General features: G+C 43.3%; 1 protein-coding gene across 2 annotated transcripts in view; it reads left to right on the top strand.

The window, feature by feature from the left end:
- TP53I11 (tumor protein p53 inducible protein 11) overlaps positions 1–18,098 on the top strand; it is a 92,866-nt gene that overhangs the window by 32,627 nt on the left and 42,141 nt on the right. For both annotated transcript variants that reach the window (XR_009557594.1, XM_035115860.2), the window contains exons 2-5: positions 5,931–6,094; positions 12,408–12,466; positions 14,791–14,839; positions 15,492–15,588. Coding sequence is in view for 1 of the 2 variants with exons in the window: in XM_035115860.2 (XP_034971751.1) it covers positions 5,966–6,094; positions 12,408–12,466; positions 14,791–14,839; positions 15,492–15,588 (334 nt within the window). In the remaining variant the exon portion in view is untranslated. The remainder of the gene's footprint in view (positions 1–5,930; positions 6,095–12,407; positions 12,467–14,790; positions 14,840–15,491; positions 15,589–18,098) is intronic.

Raw genomic sequence — 18,098 nt, forward strand, 5'->3', positions numbered from 1 at the left:
TACCAGCAGGTGGAGAGCTCTTTATTACATCAGGCCTTTAGGAACTGACTGGAAAGGGCAAGTGCTGTGATGTTTGTTGCTGCTGTTGTCTGTATTTTTAATAGATCCTTTAAATATTGTTTTAATTCTGTTAGTGCTAAATGGCTTTTTAGTGACTATCTTTTCTATGTTTTAACTTTTTTCTGTTTGATCTGTAAGCCACCTTGAACCCCAGTTAAGAAAAAAAGGCAGCATGTAAATAAATATAACAACAACAACAACAATTCTGAGCTGAAAGTTTAAAAAATTAGAGTTTCAACTTTGCCTTTTGTATATGTTGGTGTGAAACAAGCCCAACAGCTTTTGTTCATAGTTTGTGTTGTTCTAGAATTTTTATAAAAGTTTTTGCTTTTCACAGCAGGAAATGAGCCAATTCTTTGAGCATTGCCACGATACTTCTAGGTATGTTAGAGGAAGGTTGTGCTGGAAATGTTGATATGCCTCTTGGCTTGCACTGCAGGCTGACGTTTCTGCATGGGTAAGAGAGCACAGGGAGAGGAACATCCAACTTTCTTAGACACTACTTTCTGACCTAATCTGTGCTGACCTTACATCAGGTGCTAGACTGAGAGTGGCTGACCTCACTTCCTCCTCCTTCCTCCTCCCCTTCCCTTGGTAGGGGAGACGTCTTGGTGTGTCTCTCCTGCTGAGATGAAAAAGCAAGCAAGGCCCTTTGCTGCTCCATCTTAGTCAGGTATAACTAGGATCAGGGTGGATTTGATTTAAATCAAATCAGTTTAAATCACTAGTCAGTAAGACTTGATTTAAATATTTTCTTTTCTTTTACAGAAAGGCTCATTCTTGCTGGTATTATAGGGTGGCAATGACCAGGGCCAGAATAATCCTGGTCAGGCCGCACAGGCCCTAAGTAACCAGAGGGAATCCATGTTATGCAGCCAGTAGAATTCTCTCTTTCTCTGTGTCAGCACAAGAGCAACATTTTGCACAAAGAGACACACACAGCACTTCTAAGAAATTCTAGCTAAGCCACACTTTTGTTCCATCCTGTCTAGCATAAACCACAAGAGCATATCCTATAGAAGCTACATTCTGAGGGGGTGGGGGTGGGTAAGTTTTGTTATAAAAGCACTCTGTGCATGCCCATGGGTTGGGCAGAATGAGGAATGGTTTTTTCCCTACTGCTCCATATTGTTTTGCCGACAAACCAATAATAAATTTGTTCAACTGCCTGAGATTTCGTCTGGTCAATTTGGGAAGCCAGTCATCCACCTTACATTTCAATCTTAATATTTACAACCAGATGAAGGTTTCATTTTTGGAATAATAGATTTTCAGAGTAGTTTTTACAGTTATATCAAAAATTACTGATTTGGTTATACTATTAGAAATACATAGACATATAATTATGAAATTATTGTGAGGTTTAATAAGTTAACTGTTTATATTTGGACAACTTTTCTGCTGTACTTTATTGGAAGGAGAAAAATAATCATTTCCTTAATAACAATTTAAACAATGTATTTAACTAAAACAATGGCCATGCTGGGTTGGATTGATGGGAGTCAAAGCCCAGCGTCTGGAGGCCTACCAGTTCCCTATTCATGCTTTAGAGCAGGCATCCCCAAACTTCGGCCCTCCAGATGTTTTGGACTACAATTCCCATCTTCCCCGCCCACTGGTCCTATTAGCTAGGGATCATGGGAATTGTAGGCCAAAACATCTGGAGGGCCGAAGTTTGGGGATGCCTGCTTTAGAGCATTTTAGCATTTTGGCTTTGCTTTGATACTTGGATCAGATTCATTATACTTATGCACTTACTTCCGGTCTCTCTTTTCACCTAACAAAAATCGATAAACTAGCTATCTAGAATACAATTTGTGTAGACCTAATACCAGCACTTCTGCTGTTATTTAGTATGTCAAGCGTGTTTTGAGATCGCATGAGCTATCTTTAGAAAAGGGAACTGTATATGTATTGGGCACATTGATCTTCTTTCCATCCTATTGGCTAAATCTCTTGTTGTCCTAGTTTACTGCACTACATCAAATTCCAAAATGCCCAAGGGGAGTCAGCCTTGTGATGAACACTGCAAAAAGAAACCAGCAACACATATTAAACAACGACAAAGCTTGGCAGTACAATTTAAAAGAAAATACCAGAAGGCAATGAACTCTAGAGCAGGGCTGGGAACTTTGTGGCTCTTGATGTTTTTGGGCTCCAGCTCCCATCAGTCCTGGTGATGATGATCAGTCCTGATGAGGGATAATGGGAGCTATAGTTCCACAACATCTAGAGGGCCACCCCTTCCCTGCTCTAGAACTATTTTAATAGGAAATGGATGGGATGTTCTTTTTTTTTAAGGTGTGCAGGAATTGGACATGTTATTTAACCTAGAACAGCTGGTTTATTATGCTAGAGATGCACACATTTGTAGATGTTCCAGAACAACAAAGTCCACTTCTAACTTGATCCCAGCACTGAAAGCCTCCCTCCCTGCCTGCCCAGGAAGGGTTTCTTATTATTTGAGACTGCGTGTGAGAACCACGGGAGGGGAAAAAAATGTCTGAAATGAGGATGGCTGGTTTGATGTGGCTTTTAGTGCCCTCTTGCCATAGGCTGTAAGAACTCCTGCATACTCTTGCATCCTAAAGTAGCTGTGCCAGACCACATTGTGTGGATCCCTGGGGTTACAAGGAAGAGAAGCACTTTCAGCATACCGATTATAACTGAATCAAAAATGTGAGTTTTCAGAAGAAGCATTGCATGTTGAGCATGTTTACTTGAAGGCCAACTCCATAAAAATCAATAGGACATATTCTGAGAAAATATGATTTTTGGACGAGAGCACCAACGTGAAACATGCTATATGTTGTTATTTGTCTTCCAGGAATCTAGCACAGGCACCCCCTAACTGCGGCCCTCCAGATGTTTTGGCCTACAACTCCCATAATCCCTAGCTAAGAGGACCAGTGGTCAGGGATGATGGGAATTGTAGTCCAAAACATCTGGAAGGCCGAAGTTTGGGGATGCCTGATCTAGCATGTAGGGCAAAGTTTCCCCTTCTATAAAGTGTGCTGGGTTCTTCCCTGATTTTTCTTCTTCTTGCACCACCACTGTATCTTGTAGGTGTCTTGCAAATGGACTCCTGCTGCTGCTGCTACCACCACCACCGCATCTCCTCCTCCTCCTAACTTGTGCTATCTCTTTCTCAGCCTTGGCCATAGGAGCACACACTAGCATGACTAAATGAAATCACATTCTTGCCTTTTTAATAGAACTAGAAATGACTATCCTAGTATAACCGCTCCCCTCCTGAATTAACAAGCTTCCCCACTTTTCTGCCAGCCGAAACGAAGGCAGACTCATGGCTGATAACAAAGCTCTCCTACCAGCTATAATTAATGAGATAAAAGCATATAGAGCAGAAGTTTATCTGGGAGATGCTGTGAGAATAAAGTTTATTCTGCAGCTGCCTTCAGTGAATTTCCATTCCAGCCGTGTTTGGCTTTGGAACTGGAAGGAATTGCAAATTCTCAAAAATATCAACCCACAAGGAGAGGAACTGGGTAGGTTTCAGGGCTGCTTCTGCTCTGCTGCCCAGTGTTCTCAGCAGGGTGATCAGTGTGGTGAACTAGTCAGAGAGGCAGACAATGACTGAGGTGGGGGGAACCTTGGTTTATTTTCTTTCTTTTTTTAAATCATTTTTTAAATTAATTTTCCAATAAAAACAGCCAATCAACATATAATCATAATCCAATTAAAAACAACAAAATAAAACAAAAAAAGACCAAATTGTAATCCCAATTTTTAATTAATATTTTTTTCTGAGCTTCCCATAGTCTGGACCTCTTGAAGAATCTTCCATATCTCGTTCCTGTCTCCTTGTTGTTGTTCTCCTATTTTCCACATTCCGATTTTAACACTCAAAGTTCTCTGTCCCTGGCTGTGCGAGCCTCAATCATGTCAAAAGTCAAATATCCTTATGTCCATTGAGTACAGCTTTATTTGTAAATACGTATTTTTCCAACTATCTGTTTGCCAGCGCAGCTTTTCTGACTCCATTCCAATCTTCCAATCCAGGCTATTATCCGAGTCTTCATTTAGAGCTTAATGATGCAGCAACTCCCATGTTGTTAAACTGTTATGTTGCTCCCATCCAGGCTGTTGTCCGAATCTGTCTTTTGATGTTATACATGCTGTTTGCGTATTGCAATGTAAATAAACTGTATTCCACAGATATAAATCATTTGATGATCAATCAGCTTTCGGAGACCACACATTCCCCCCTCCTGGGCCCTAGGAAGGGGGCTGCTGAACATCCATTTAGCCCTCTCACTTGCACTTAATGAAGAAATTCCGCAAACAGATGCTCTGAATGTTATCCCAAAATATTGTCTCAAATCACTACAAAGTCAGCCTACAAACATCTCCCACTTCCTTCAAAACTGCGTCATATCAATAAGCGTCATTTTGTTTCTTCTTTATCAAGTCTTTCAACCCAAATAAAGCTGCATGATTGAATGTTTCATTATATATATGGAGTCCATCTCTACTCCTCAAAATAACTTAGGTTTCTTACTGAGGCTTGGCATAGAAAGCCAATTGTAAGTATTGATAAGATAAGATAAATCTTTATTGTCATTGTCCCCTTGCGGGAACAATGAAATTGCTCGGTTACCACATCCACTCAGATAAAGCATTGCACATAATCCAAAAAATTTACTACAAAAACCAAATTAAAACAGTGCAATATGGTACAATATAACAAGTAAAATAAGATGACTTCAAAGTTGAATGAAGAAAAAAAGAGCATACCAGTACCTCCGTAATCCAAAACATCATGATGAGAATCTCTTTGAAGTCCAAGCTTTGAAATCCGAGCCAGGGACTGTACAAATCTGCAGGTTTTTTCTCAGTCTTCTTCGGTCCAGACTATGTCTGTTTATTGTCCAAATGTGATTATTTTATCAAACATATATTCCCCGCTATGAGAGTGGCTTCGGAGAGTGCCAGCTGTACCGTGCTCTGACCCAGTGTCCTGCCGCCTGCACCTTGATGCAGGCTAGCAATCTTGGACAATCTGTGGGTCTTCGAGACAGTCCTCTCCCATCCTGGGGAGTCTGCCAGGACTAATTACCCCCATATCAGCCCTGAATTACTGGCATGGCTGGGATCCGATCGTATGGGCGCCAGCCATTTCCCACTGCTCGAAACAGGAACAGGGAACCTTGGTTTCAATTCCTACTTAGAATCATAGAATCATAGAATCATAGAGTTGGAAGAGACCACAAGGGCCATCCAGTCCAACCCCCTGCCAAGCAGGAAACACCATCAAAGCATTCTTGACATATGCCTGTCAAGCCTCTGCTTAGAGACCTCCAAAGAAGGAGACTCCACCACACTCCTTGGTAGCAAATTCCACTGCCGAACAGCTCTTACTGTCAGGAAGTTCTTCCTAATGTTTAGGTGGAATCTTCTTTCTTGTAGTTTTTTGTACTTTATCATGAATCTTACTGGTTGACCTTGGCCAGCCAACCTCTCTCTGTCTAGCCTGACTTACAAGAGTGTTTACTTGGGGTAGAGCCCCATTTGATGTTGTGAGCTTGGAAGAAGGTGACGTTAGCAGTGGAACAAGCGTTTAGTTACTGTGTGTTTTGTAAATAAGGATGCACCTATCCAACTGGCTAAGCATCTAAAACCACAGGTTCATCCCCACATACATAAGATAAATTGAGGAGGATCTCTACATTTTGTAAGCATAGGACTGAATAAATGCCAATTCTTCCATGGCCAAAAAACACAGTTGGTTTGGGATGCAATACATCATTGTGTCAAATCATTTTTGCTTTAAAACCAAGTGTATCTCCTCCTTGAATTTGTGGCTGGATTTGACCCTGCTTTTCTCTAACCTCTAACCTTTCTCATTTCAGCTTCTGCCCAAGCCAGCGACTACCTGTGAGTCACCATGGCAACCAAGCAACCTCCCCCTCTGATGAAGAAGCACAGCCAGACAGACCTTGTGAGCCGCCTGAAGACACGGAAGATCCTAGGGGTTGGGGGGGAGGATGATGATGGAGAAGTTCATAGGTCAAAGGTAACAACATTTCAGTTTTCACACTGCTCTGGCTATCTGACAGTTGGGGAGGTTGGCATTCAGCAAAGGACTGCAACTCTGGTTACTGCCCAGTGGGAAGACCTTTAACAAACTATCACCCACAATTAAGTTGGAGATCTTTAGGATCCTTCTCAGCCCTAAGGCAGTCGGGGGGGGGGGATTCCTTCCAGTAGCACCTTAGAGACTAAGTTTGTCATAGGTATGAGCTTTCGTGTGCATGCACACTTCTTCAGATATGAAAGCTCATACGTATGACAAACTTAGTTGGTCTCTAAGGTGATACTGGAAAGAATTTTTTTTTTTTACTATGTCAGACCAACACGGCTACCTACCTGTAACAAGCCCTAAGGCAGGTTATTTCTCCATGGAATGATTATGGAGCAATAACCTGCCTTAGGGCTGAGAAGGATCCTAAAGACCTCCAGCTTAATTGTGTGGGTGATAGTTTGAGGTCTTTAGGATCCTTCTCAGCCCTAAGGCAGGTTATTGCTCCATGGAATGACTAATACTTCATGCTAAAGTTAGTAGCAAAGGGGGGAGACCTTTTGTTTAAGCTAAGAAATAATTGCAGCTACTCAAGAGTATCAGCAGTGATAAGGCTATATAGGAAGCCAAGCAGAGGAGAGATGAAGGAATTTGATATTCCAGACTTTTGTTCAGTTTGCCCTACAATTATTATCTTGTTCAGCCTGTTTTCTAATCAGTTGTACAACAGTTGTGTGTTGTACCCGACAAACAGAGCTCTTGTTTCTCTCAATTAATTGTGAAATATAGTGCAGGAGATGATAGATTCACAGCCGTGGGTTGAATTACAAGGCCTATGGGGCAGAAAGCGAGGAGGAATTAAAGAACCTTTTAATGAGGGTGAAAGAGGAGAGCGCAAAATATGGTCTGAAGCTCAACGTCAAAAAAACCAAGATCATGGCCACTGGTCCCATCACCTCCTGGCAAATAGAAGGGGAAGAAATGGAGGCAGTGAGAGATTTTACTTTCTTGGGTTCCTTGATCACTGCAGATGGTGACAGCAGTCACGAAATTAAAAGACGCCTGCTTCTTGGGAGAAAAGCAATGACAAACCTAGACAGCATCTTAAAAAGCAGAGACATCACTTTACCGACAAAGGTCCGTATAGTTAAAGCTATGGTTTTCCCAGTAGTGATGTATGGAAGTGAGAGCTGGACCATAAAGAAGGCTGATCGTCGAAGAATTGATGCTTTTGAATTATGGTGCTGGAGGAGACTCTTGAGAGTCCCATGGACTGCTAGAAGATCAAACCTATCCATTCTTAAGGAAATCAGCCCTGAGTGCTCCCTGGAAGGACAGATCGTGAAGCTGAGGCTCCAATACTTTGGCCACCTCATGAGAAGAGAAGAATCCTTGGAAAAGACCCTGATGTTGGGAAAGATTGAGGGCACTAGGAGAAGGGGACGACAGAGGACAAGATGGTTGGACAGTGTTCTCGAAGCTACGAACATGAGTTTGACCAAACTGCGGGAGGCAGTGCAAGACAGGAGTGCCTGGCGTGCTATGGTCCATGGGGTCACAAAGAGTCGGACACAACTAAACGACTAAACAACAACAATGGGGGTGGCTAGTTAAAGCTGCTGTTCTCACCTCATTAGAGATGTCTCTTTGTAGATGTAGGAATATTCTCTGTAAAGTGTTTCTATTCATGAACAGAGAAGTTTGATTCCTATATACCTTCTGCATAGACAGTCCTCATTCTACAAGTATGTGGTTCGTCACTGTAAGAAAAGAGTGATGGGTTTAGGTAAGCCTTTGGCCAGATCCAGCGCGGATCTTCTTATGTTCTTTTCCTTCAGTGCTGCAGCCATACATCATCACTTCTTCTTTTTCCTGCATCTGCAAAGCCAATTTTTCTCTCTGGGCATTTCCCACATATCCCAGATCAAAGCTGTGCTTCAAAATGCAGACTGTCCAAAAGCCGTTCTGCAAAAAGTGTGTAATTTGTCACGGGCTCAAGTTAGGAGCTTAATATATCCTCTCGAGCTATCAAAGCTCTTTTGTGTGTTGAGAGACAGTTTTTTGTTCTTTACCACTTTGTGCGCAAGCCATAACTACAATACAGACTTGAACTGGTGTAATATCCATTAATTTCCCCCTAGGTGCTGCAGTTCTGTGTGGGAGGCTGGAGATGTTGAGCTGAGGGCTCTCAAGAGCCTCAACAAATTACAATTATTTGCAGGGAATCTGTGATAAAATTTATATAAAACCAATATAAAGATGTGTAGTGTAGATTTGACTGCAGTGTCTGCTCTTGGGTGCAACATTTAGGAATGCAAAAACAACTTCGGAATATGTAGTGAGAGCCAGTAGGGGCTCTCATTGTCTGATGGCCCAGGAATAATGGGGGTGCTGTTTTAAAATCTATCCCCTGCTAGAACTAGGGATGCAGGAGAAATTAGGTTCAGTTTGCACTTAAAGGCAAATATCTACCTAACTGACACCTCCTGAAACATTGCACAAACCAAAGGCAGCCAGAGGGGATGGGATTTCCACTTGATGACTGTGGTGAAATTAACAAGAAGTTAGTGCTGGTTTGCTTCCTTCCCTTCCTTTTTGTGGTGTAGGCTTATATCCCTGGTTTGAATTCTCTTTCTTTATCCAGGACACACACACCCCAGTCCTTTGGCAAGCCTAAATTCCTCCAGGCGCACATGTCTTTGGTCAACGATCTGGTGGGTGGTTGGAAGTTGTGGCCTAGAAAGATCTTGCATGTTGACTACCCTTAGGTTACAGATAGGATCCAAACACATCACCTGAAGTAGCAGATGTAACTTTTTGGTAAGTTAAGCAGGCTAGAGAAGAAACAAAACTGGAAAGGTATGTGCAGAAAAAATGCAGGTATTACGTCTTCCAAATTGAAGGGAGTGTGGGTGTCCTGTTTGCTAATGACTTCCAGAGCACAGACTGCGTACTAGAATTTTATTTCTCTTTTAATCACTTATCCTAAGGCTGTTAGGACCTTGAAAGAAAGTTGTAAAAGAAACAAATGAGGGGGAAAATAGAAGGAAACTGTAACAGCCTAGAAGTCAGCAAGAAGTTGCTGGTGTTGATTAATCATTGAACGAATGTGCGTTAACAGGACCCCAAAGGGAAAGTTCTGAGACACTCTTGCTTGGGCTCTTCTTCTTTTTAACTTTGCTTGTTTACAAAAATATGTAGAGCCATAACTCTTAGGGAAAAACTCAAAAATACCGATTGTTTAATGCAATGCAAACTCAGCTCTGGAGTTTTGCACAATGGTAGGAAGGCGTTTGCAGTGGCGTCGCAACGGGGGGGGGGGGCTGTGCACTCCCAGTGCCACATCTCCGTGGGTGACAAGGGGGCGCCCCACTGCGGCGGCATGAGCCGCCATCATGTTGCCGTAGCTGTATGTGGAGGATCCTCCATTCGCGGCTGCAGCCGCGAGCAGAGGATCCTGGCACTGCCTGAACGGTGTTGGAGCGCTGCCACCGGCAAACCGCTATGTAGCGCACATGTGTGGCGTCGCTACGTATGGTGCATGCATTGTACGTAGCAATGCTGCACATGCGCACTACGTAGCGACGCCCCGCCCCTAGGTGCACATCATGTTTGCCGCTCCGGGTGCCCGAGAGGCTTCCTCCGCCGCTGGGTGTTTGCGTTAGTATGCTTTGTATCAGTGCCGCCAGAGGATCGGAGATAGAAGTGTATGGAATCTCCATCATATGGTTCTGCCTGGGATCTCCCTCTTCTCTATTCATAGCAGCATGTAGTTCTCTGCTTCTGCTGCAGCTTTCAGTCAACTTTGCCATGTCAGGAGAGTTCTCTGGTGACTTAGGTAAGGCAGGGGATTTGAGGGCTCATGTGCCCACGTGACTCATGCCCATTGCTCTATGCACACTCTGCTTTTTACAAACGGCTTTTTTTTATTAATGGATTGACCTTTTTGTCACTGAATCCCAGTGGTTGCTAAGCAACTTATTTATAATGGCAGCTATTCTGTGACTTTTTAAGCTGTTACCTTTTAGTCGTACAGATGGTAGATAACGCAGTAACCTATTCTTAAATTGGTTCTGCCTCTCAATAAATATGTTTAAGGAGACAAGTTGTCCTGGAAGCGGCATGTGTGTGTAAAATTCCTCATATATGGATGTAGACGTCATGGCAGCTTCTGGAGTAATAATTTAGCACTTTTTGGATTTTCATGTTTTCTTGCCATGCTCCCCCCCCCCCATCATGCTTTCAAAACATCTCTGAGGACTATGAGCTTTAAAAGAAAGCTTGGACCCTAACTATTAACACTCAGAACTTGCAGCTCTAAAAGTAGCTTTAGGCAAAAAGGGTTGTTTTACTTCCCTAGAGCCTGGAGTTAGAGCTGTATTAAATTTTGCAAAACCCTAGGCATGGCCATCTTGAACTTGCTATTGTTCTGGGAAAGTCTACCTGAGTCAACCTTGCTACACAGCCATGCACTAAACTAAATGTGTCTCCAGACTACAAGTCTCCTCCTCACAAACATGAGAGTTGTAAGATTTATTGAAATTGACAGTCAACTTGGTCTGAATCTATCTCATGAGAAGTATTTGCATGCATCAGCTTGAAGAGGAAACTCAGCACCATGTCAAAGACCAGGCCTGAAGAAAACCCACATTTTCCTCATTACACTTTAGAAGTACTAATCCTTCTCTCAGCCCACCTCACCACAACAAATCAGCTGTGTCGTCTTGGCCCCTCCTTGCAGTTTCAGGAGATGAACCAGAGGAAGCGATGCTAAATTTTCTCTCTGCTGTGCACACAACTTGCCAATTTTCATATCTCCCTTTGTGTCACTTAATGCAGGAAATAACAAAGAATGGCATGTGCAAACTGTATTTTTCTCCCCAGCTGGCAATGAGAAGCTAGAGATGGGCAGGAAGCAACCAAAGCCTGTTTAAATTCTCTTTGTACTCATTTCCTTCTAAAAGGGCCCCTCTCTTTCCTGTGACTTGTACTTCTTGTTGAGTATCTAGAGACTTTGCAGCTGTGATCCATTCTTTAGTATTGGGGTGGCTGACTTTTGGTCTTCCTAGATGTTGCTGGACTACAGTCCCCATCATCCTGCTGACCCTTCACTATGCAGGATGGAGTATCTCTACAACAGGGTAAAAAATACCTCACCTTTAACTTCACTGTTCACCTTTTACTTACAAAAAATAAAATCAAAGAAGGGCTTTTGTTCTTTACTTTTGCATCTAGTAAAGACTGAATGGGACTCTTGAGAAGGTGCTGAACATCACCTTTCCAGTTTCAGTTTCTCTCTACTGCTGGATTCAAAATTTTAATCGTTAGCCCTCTCCCCTTCTTAGAACGAAAGCTGTGTATTAGTAAAGAATCCAACTCTCCCCACTTTCTTTGGTTGTCTACAGCTTTCTGCTCTTTTTGTATGGTTCATCTGAAGGACAAAGGGGAACCCTGCTGCATCAGGCCAAAGGTCTATCTATTCTAGCATTCTCTTATCACAGTGACCAACCACTGCCTTTTATGTTCTGGCTCTCAGGTCCTTAACCTGCACAACCCAAGCATGCCCCAACATGCAGTGGTCGAATGCATGTATTGCATGCAAACATCATCTCCAGGTGGGGCTGGGAAAGATTCCTGGAGGGCCACTGCCAGTTAGCATAGACCAGCCTTCACCAATTGGATGTTTTAGATTTAAAAACGCCATCAGCCCTAACCAGAGCGTTGTGAAGTCAAGCAGCTAAATTGACTGGTGGTCTGATTAGAAGGCAGCTTCATCTGTTTCAAACAGAAGGTATGGATGTTTGTTCCCTGCTCAAACCTAGACTTTCTAGAGTTGAAATGGTCTGCCCCTTTACTTATAGTGCTTTGCCTACGCTATTGCTTAGTGACAGTTCAGATCCTAAGGAGAGCTTGTAGTCTGTGCTGTGTTACCAATGCTATGCACAATTCTGGACATTGCAGATGAGTGGTTTGAGTCACTCACAGTGTGTGGCCTATGACAGACTATAGAAACTGCCCATGTGTTCAGAGCCAGCATGGCTAATGGTCAGGAACGATGGTGGTTGTAGTCTAACAATATCTGGGGAGCCACAGGCTTCCAATCTCTGGTTCAAAATGTCAGAAAAATATTTGCAGACTAATTCTGCAAATTGAGATCTGGAGAGCAAAGTATATATTGCACTTCATTCTCTGTAGGAAAATATGTGGGTGGTAAGTCTAGGATTCTATACCACCCCTACCCCCTCCAGACAATGTTTTTGCAGGCTGAGTCTGAGTCAGTTACCTTACTCTTTCCTTTGAATTTCAGATCAGCCAAGTCTTGGGCAATGAAATCAAGTTTGCTGTGAAGGAACCCTTAGGGCTCAGGTAAGTTTGCAGGCAGAATATCTGTGCTCAGACTACTAGCCAAGGGCAAAATGAGCTGAAGGAAGGGCTGCAATATTGCCACTGAGCTCTGCATGTAAGCTGTTTCTTCATTGTTGTTAATGGCTTTAAGAATAGCAGAGACTTGAGCGGAGAATTTTTCCCACTTGGTGTGAAGTATATTGTAGCTTGTTGCATTTGGCACCTATCTCCTTGCACCATGGATTTTAAAGGTACAGGGGGGCCACCTGTGGAATTTCCAAGAGGAGCAGGCAGCTGCCAGTACAAGATGTGGGAGGCAAATGCTTATGTTTCACCAAAGCAGTACTGTGTCCCTCACCTGAGTTTTTTGTGTGCCAGGTATTAACCAACTGAACATTCTTCACAAAGTTCATTTGGAAACTCAGGATATTGCTCTGTTTAGTGCATCTCAGAACTGGATTTTCAGTGCTGCCACAGTAACTTTTAAAGATGAATGCTTTGGAACATGGGAGAATGGCTGTAAGGTTTAGGGGTTCAGAAGAGGGAATAGAAATTCCTAGTTCTGCTTATGGGTGCAAGAACCCTCTTACAATAAATTCTGGGCTTCTAGAGAGCAGTTTCTGGAAGAACATACTTCTTGCAATTGCAGTGATGTCCTGGCTCAGAATATTTGATGCAGATTTTATACATCTGTGAGCACTTTTAAAGGACACTAAATTGAAGGCCTGCGGGGAAAGTAAGCCATCTGTTTCCTGCAAGCAGAGGGACAGTTTGGGTGGTGCTTCAAGATGTGATCCATACCTACATTTGTAGCTGTCCAAATGGAGAAGGCCTGTCTGAATACAGCCTATAGAAACCCTAATTGTGTGTAGGTCAAAGTTGCAGAGGTGTCTTTGAAAGGCTGGGAAGTTTTTGCTGATGCGCCTAGGGTAGTTCCCTCCTCCCATTCTCATGAGCAACTCTCACATGGATATTGGCCCACAAGTACAGATTAGCTCTCTCAAGGATGTTACTGTTTGAGCATAAAATAAAATTGTAAACAAAGCAGTGTAAAAAAAAGCCTTTCCCAAACCTGGCCACCCAGATGTTGTTGGTCAGTGACCCCCAGCTGGCATAGGCAATGGTTAGGGGTTAGGGGAGTCTCAACAGCATCTGAGAAACGACTGGTGTAGAGAAAGGGGTCCTGAGTTGCAAAGCTAACCAAGCTGTGAAGATTCAGAGCAGGCAAAAATACCTCTGCTCATAAAATGCCACCCACAGTGGCCATAGTATGTGTAATTGCTTGCAATGTTATGCTCATGAGTTGAAAGGCAAAGAATTGTTATTAGTATTATTATTGTTATCATTATTTTTAATGTTTGCATCATTCTGGCCTTTCCTCTTGAAATAGATCCAACCAATGGAGGAGCTTTGCTAATGGGCCTGGCGTTGAAGATAAAAATAATTGTAACGAACAATCTAATCTTCACTAATTAACTGGCATACGGCTACTCTCAAAAGAGTATCTCTCCCAACCACTGAATACCTTGCCATAGTCTTGCGTGATGGACAATCAGTTCACAGCCAGGACACAAGGCCTTTCTTTTTATGAGGGGACAGTCAATCTCCTGCCCCTCTCAATGGGTTGTGCCAACATTTGTAAAGGCAAAGGTAAACGGACCCCTGACCATTAGGTCCAGTCGTGACAGACTCTGGGGTTGCGGTGCTCATCTCGTGTTATTAGCCGAGGGAGCCAGCGTACAGCTTCCAGGTCATCTGGCCAGCATGACTAAGTTGCTTCTGGCGAACCAGAGCAGCACACGGAAACACCGTTTACCTCCCCGCTTTGAGCAGTACCTATTTATCTACTTGCACTTTGACGTGCTTTCGAACTGCTAGGTTGGCAGGAGCTTGGACCGAGCAACAGGATCTGACTCCGTAATGGGGATTCGAACCGCCAACCTTTGATTGGCAAGCCCCAGGCTCTGTGGTTTAACCCACAGCGCCACCCGCATCCCACTACCAACATTGTAGCCTTCACAAATGTTGTGAAATTGTTTAAGAAAAGTCCAGTTGTCCGTCCCCCCCCCCCCGGGTTTACTTTTACAGACTCTTTGTAACTTCAGTCAACAGAGAGGATCTTAATTCAGGATTGGGAAACCCCTCCAGCAAGGCCAGGGATGATGGGCATTGCCATCCAACATCATCTGGAGGGCCACAGGTCATTCCTTCCCCCCATTCCTGTCCTCATGTCTTTCCTTCGAGAAAGAAAAGCATATAAAACATTGTATATAAAACTGACTGGGGGAGAACGTTGTCTTTAGACTGTTAAAAGCTTACACGTTCCCATTTGACTTTTCTTGCAGGGTTTGGCAGTTTGTGACAGCTGTCATGTTTTCTGGGGTTGCCATCATGGTAAGTGGCCTCCTCTAAGGTGGAGTCTCAAGTTGAGCTGGGGTGGGAATTTGGTTCAGTTTTACATGTTGTACTTTATGGAATAGCATACAAACCAAAATGCAGCTTTCCTTTGACACTTGTAGTTTTCTGAATTCGATGCATGTATTGGGGGAAAGCGTGCATAAAAATGGATACATGAGTGAAAACAACATACAAAATACATTCTGTTCAGGAAAAGTGTTTGCTGAAATGTGCACATTTAGGAGAAATGTGCAATGAAATGCAGACAATTTTTTTATGAGGACATTTTTAAAAAATCACATGTTGATGCTGAAGGGTGGAGAAGCGAAATTAAGATGGGGGGAAATGAGCATCTAAAATTGACAAATTTATTCATCCTAGTCTATAAACCAGTCATACTTGGTACCCTAAAATGAGCATTTCCCTTTCTTCTCTTTCTTGCTGTAAGCACCTCACTGGCCTTTACACTTGCAATGGGTGGCTGCGCTGCTCCTCATCCTAACCAGGGCTCCAGCATCCATCTGCACACATTTATACTTCCCCAAGCCATGCATGCTCATCTCTCCCTTCAGTTGAGGACAATTTTTCTGAGTGAAGCAGGGTGAAGCACCATAAGCTTTCTCCATTGAAATTTGTTTCTTTCCTGTAGGCTCTCGCCTTTCCTGAACAGCTCTACGATGCTGTCTTTGAGGAAGAGTCAGTCAACAGTAAGACACCTATCCGTCTGTATGGAGGAGCCTTACTAAGTGAGTGGATTGCTGCTCGGCTAACTGGTCGCTCATCTTGTGATGTTAGCTGGGTTGTGATGTTAGCTGTGATGTTAGCTACAGAAGTGGGGCTGGATTTCCTGGGGTGGGGGTTATGCCATGCCACTACAATACACACAGTTTACAGTGGTACCTTGGGTTAAGTACTTAATTGGTTCTGGAAGTCTGTGCTTAACCTGAAGCGTACTTAACCTGAAGCGAACTTTCCCATTGAAAGTAATGGAAAGTGGATTAATCTGTTTCAGACAGGTCTGCGGAGTACTTAAATCGAAAGTACTCAACCTGAAGCATACTTAACCTGAGGTATGACTGTACTTCCATGGAGCAGGTGTGAAATATGGTGTGACCACCAGCTCCCCTTTGAAAAGGTAAAGAGCCTGATATCTCTGAAGATATTCAGATTAACTGTTGAGATAGCCAGCAACATTGGGTGAATCCACAATATTTTGACTGGCAAGGCTAGCCCTACCAATAGATAAGAGTCTGGTAACTATCTTAGGTGGCAAATACTGCAAGGGGCGGGGGGGGGGGGGGGAAGAATTGTGACAGCTGGCTGTTAAGTCTTGTGGCATGTGAAGGGGAAATCATCGTGTCCTGGTCACTACAGCAGCTGGTCACTTCAATGCTGTGGCAAAACAATGGGGTTACCGTAAATTTCATAAACTTGTAGCAATTGTGCCAGTAAGCTGAGCTGCGATGTCATGTTGTGCGCCTGTGGAGCTGGAATAGTAAAATGATTGGCTGTGGTGGCTTTGCTCCCAAACAATAGATACCAAAAGCTATTCTGAAATGAGCACTGGAAGAGGTTGTAAATTTGTTTCTAGATTGAACCCTCTACAGTGTAGGTGGGTGTTAACAAGCACCATTGAATATTTCTCCATAAAACAACAAACTTTATATATCTGGAAAACTAGGTTTAGGGAGAAGCCAGCTAGTATTTCCTTATACCCCTAAAGGCACACTCCTCCACTGCATCGTGAGACAGATGGATGCCAGCAAAAGTCAGCTAGTTTTCTAAGTTCAGGGGATCTCTCTCCCCGCCCCGCCCCTGCCGGTGGAGAAGCATTACCTGTTATATGGCTAGCTGCTTTAGGAACTATTGCAGTATCCATAGCGCCACATTCCTGTTGCTTTTTCTGGAAGATATTTTGAGACAAAGCCAGCTTGTGCTGGGCACAACTATGTAAGAAGTAGGGCAATGCATTCTTCTTATAACTACAGGCTTGTGTCTGGTAGTCAGAGGCAATTCTAGCGCAGCTGGAAAATTCTTTATTGACTTATCCTGTAAGCCTGTAGCATCACCTAGTGGTAGCAAGTGGACATGCAGCAGTTTTGTGTTCCTCAGTGGCTACATTCACAGCACTCATGTAAAAAAGCACTATGCCACAATTTTAAAGTCATGCTCTCCCCTTTAAAAAAAAAAGATTCTAAGAGCTGCTGTTTGTTAAGGGTGCTAAAACTCCTATTCCACTCCCAGAGCTACAATTTCCAGAGTGGTTTAACAGTCAATCCCTTTTCACAGGGAACTCTGGGAATTGTAGTTCTCTGATAGGAATAGGGCTCTCCTAACAGCTCTCTGAGCCCTAAACGGACTACATCTCCCAGAATCATTTGTGGGAAGCCATTACTGCTTAAAGTCGTATCTTAGCCCTTTAGATATGTGACCCATTTAAAGATGGATCATTTAAGCAACTTCACCTTGCAGCAAACTTTGCTTGCGTGTTCTTTGTTTTCACCAGGGCTGCTGTACAGCCTCCCTTTCTGAGTTTCCATCTCCCAGTACTTTCCCCTCCCCATACCATCATATTTGAGTATTTCCTCTTGCCTAGAGTTGAACAGGTAAAAACTCCTCTGTCTTTTAATGTGTATGGAGCCAAAGAAGGGGACAGGAATAGCTAGTGCAACTTGCTCTTCCTCAGCAGGTAGTGTAGGGCATTAGCTTTGCCTTGGTACTCTTGTTTTTGAAATATGCAAGCAGATTACTGCTCCCAATGAGATACAGCCAGCGTTATCTTCCCTAGACCTTTTTGCCAGGCTGCTTTTGGTTCTTGTACCTCTTCCATGGGTTGCAGAAAATGAAAGGTTGCAACAGGGCTAGAAATGTCCTGGTGGAAGTGGACGAACGCATCTGCCAGTATCATTAAGGGTAGGGAGGGGTTGGCTTCCTTTCTTTGCCTTTGGCATTGCATGTGTAGTGCTCCTATTGATGAGAGAAGGTCCTCTATGACAGGAGAGTTCAAGAGGAAATGGTGTGTGTGTGTTTCTGTTTCTGGGTGTAAAATGCACATGATCATAACAGATGCCAGGCAAGCTTTGGAAACTTAAATCTTATTTCAAAACTTTCATATCACTTTATGATTTGATATTGTTAGGTCAGTTTTAAGAGCTTTTCCCATAAAGCAAGATTTTTAAAAGAATACATACATACCCTGCCCATCTGGCTGGGTTTCCCCAGCCACCCTGGGCGGCTTCCAACAAAAGATTAAAAA

The sequence above is a fragment of the Zootoca vivipara genome, chromosome 1 (genome assembly GCF_963506605.1).
Source record: "Zootoca vivipara chromosome 1, rZooViv1.1, whole genome shotgun sequence".
In the NCBI taxonomy this organism is placed as follows: Eukaryota; Metazoa; Chordata; class Lepidosauria; order Squamata; family Lacertidae; genus Zootoca; species Zootoca vivipara.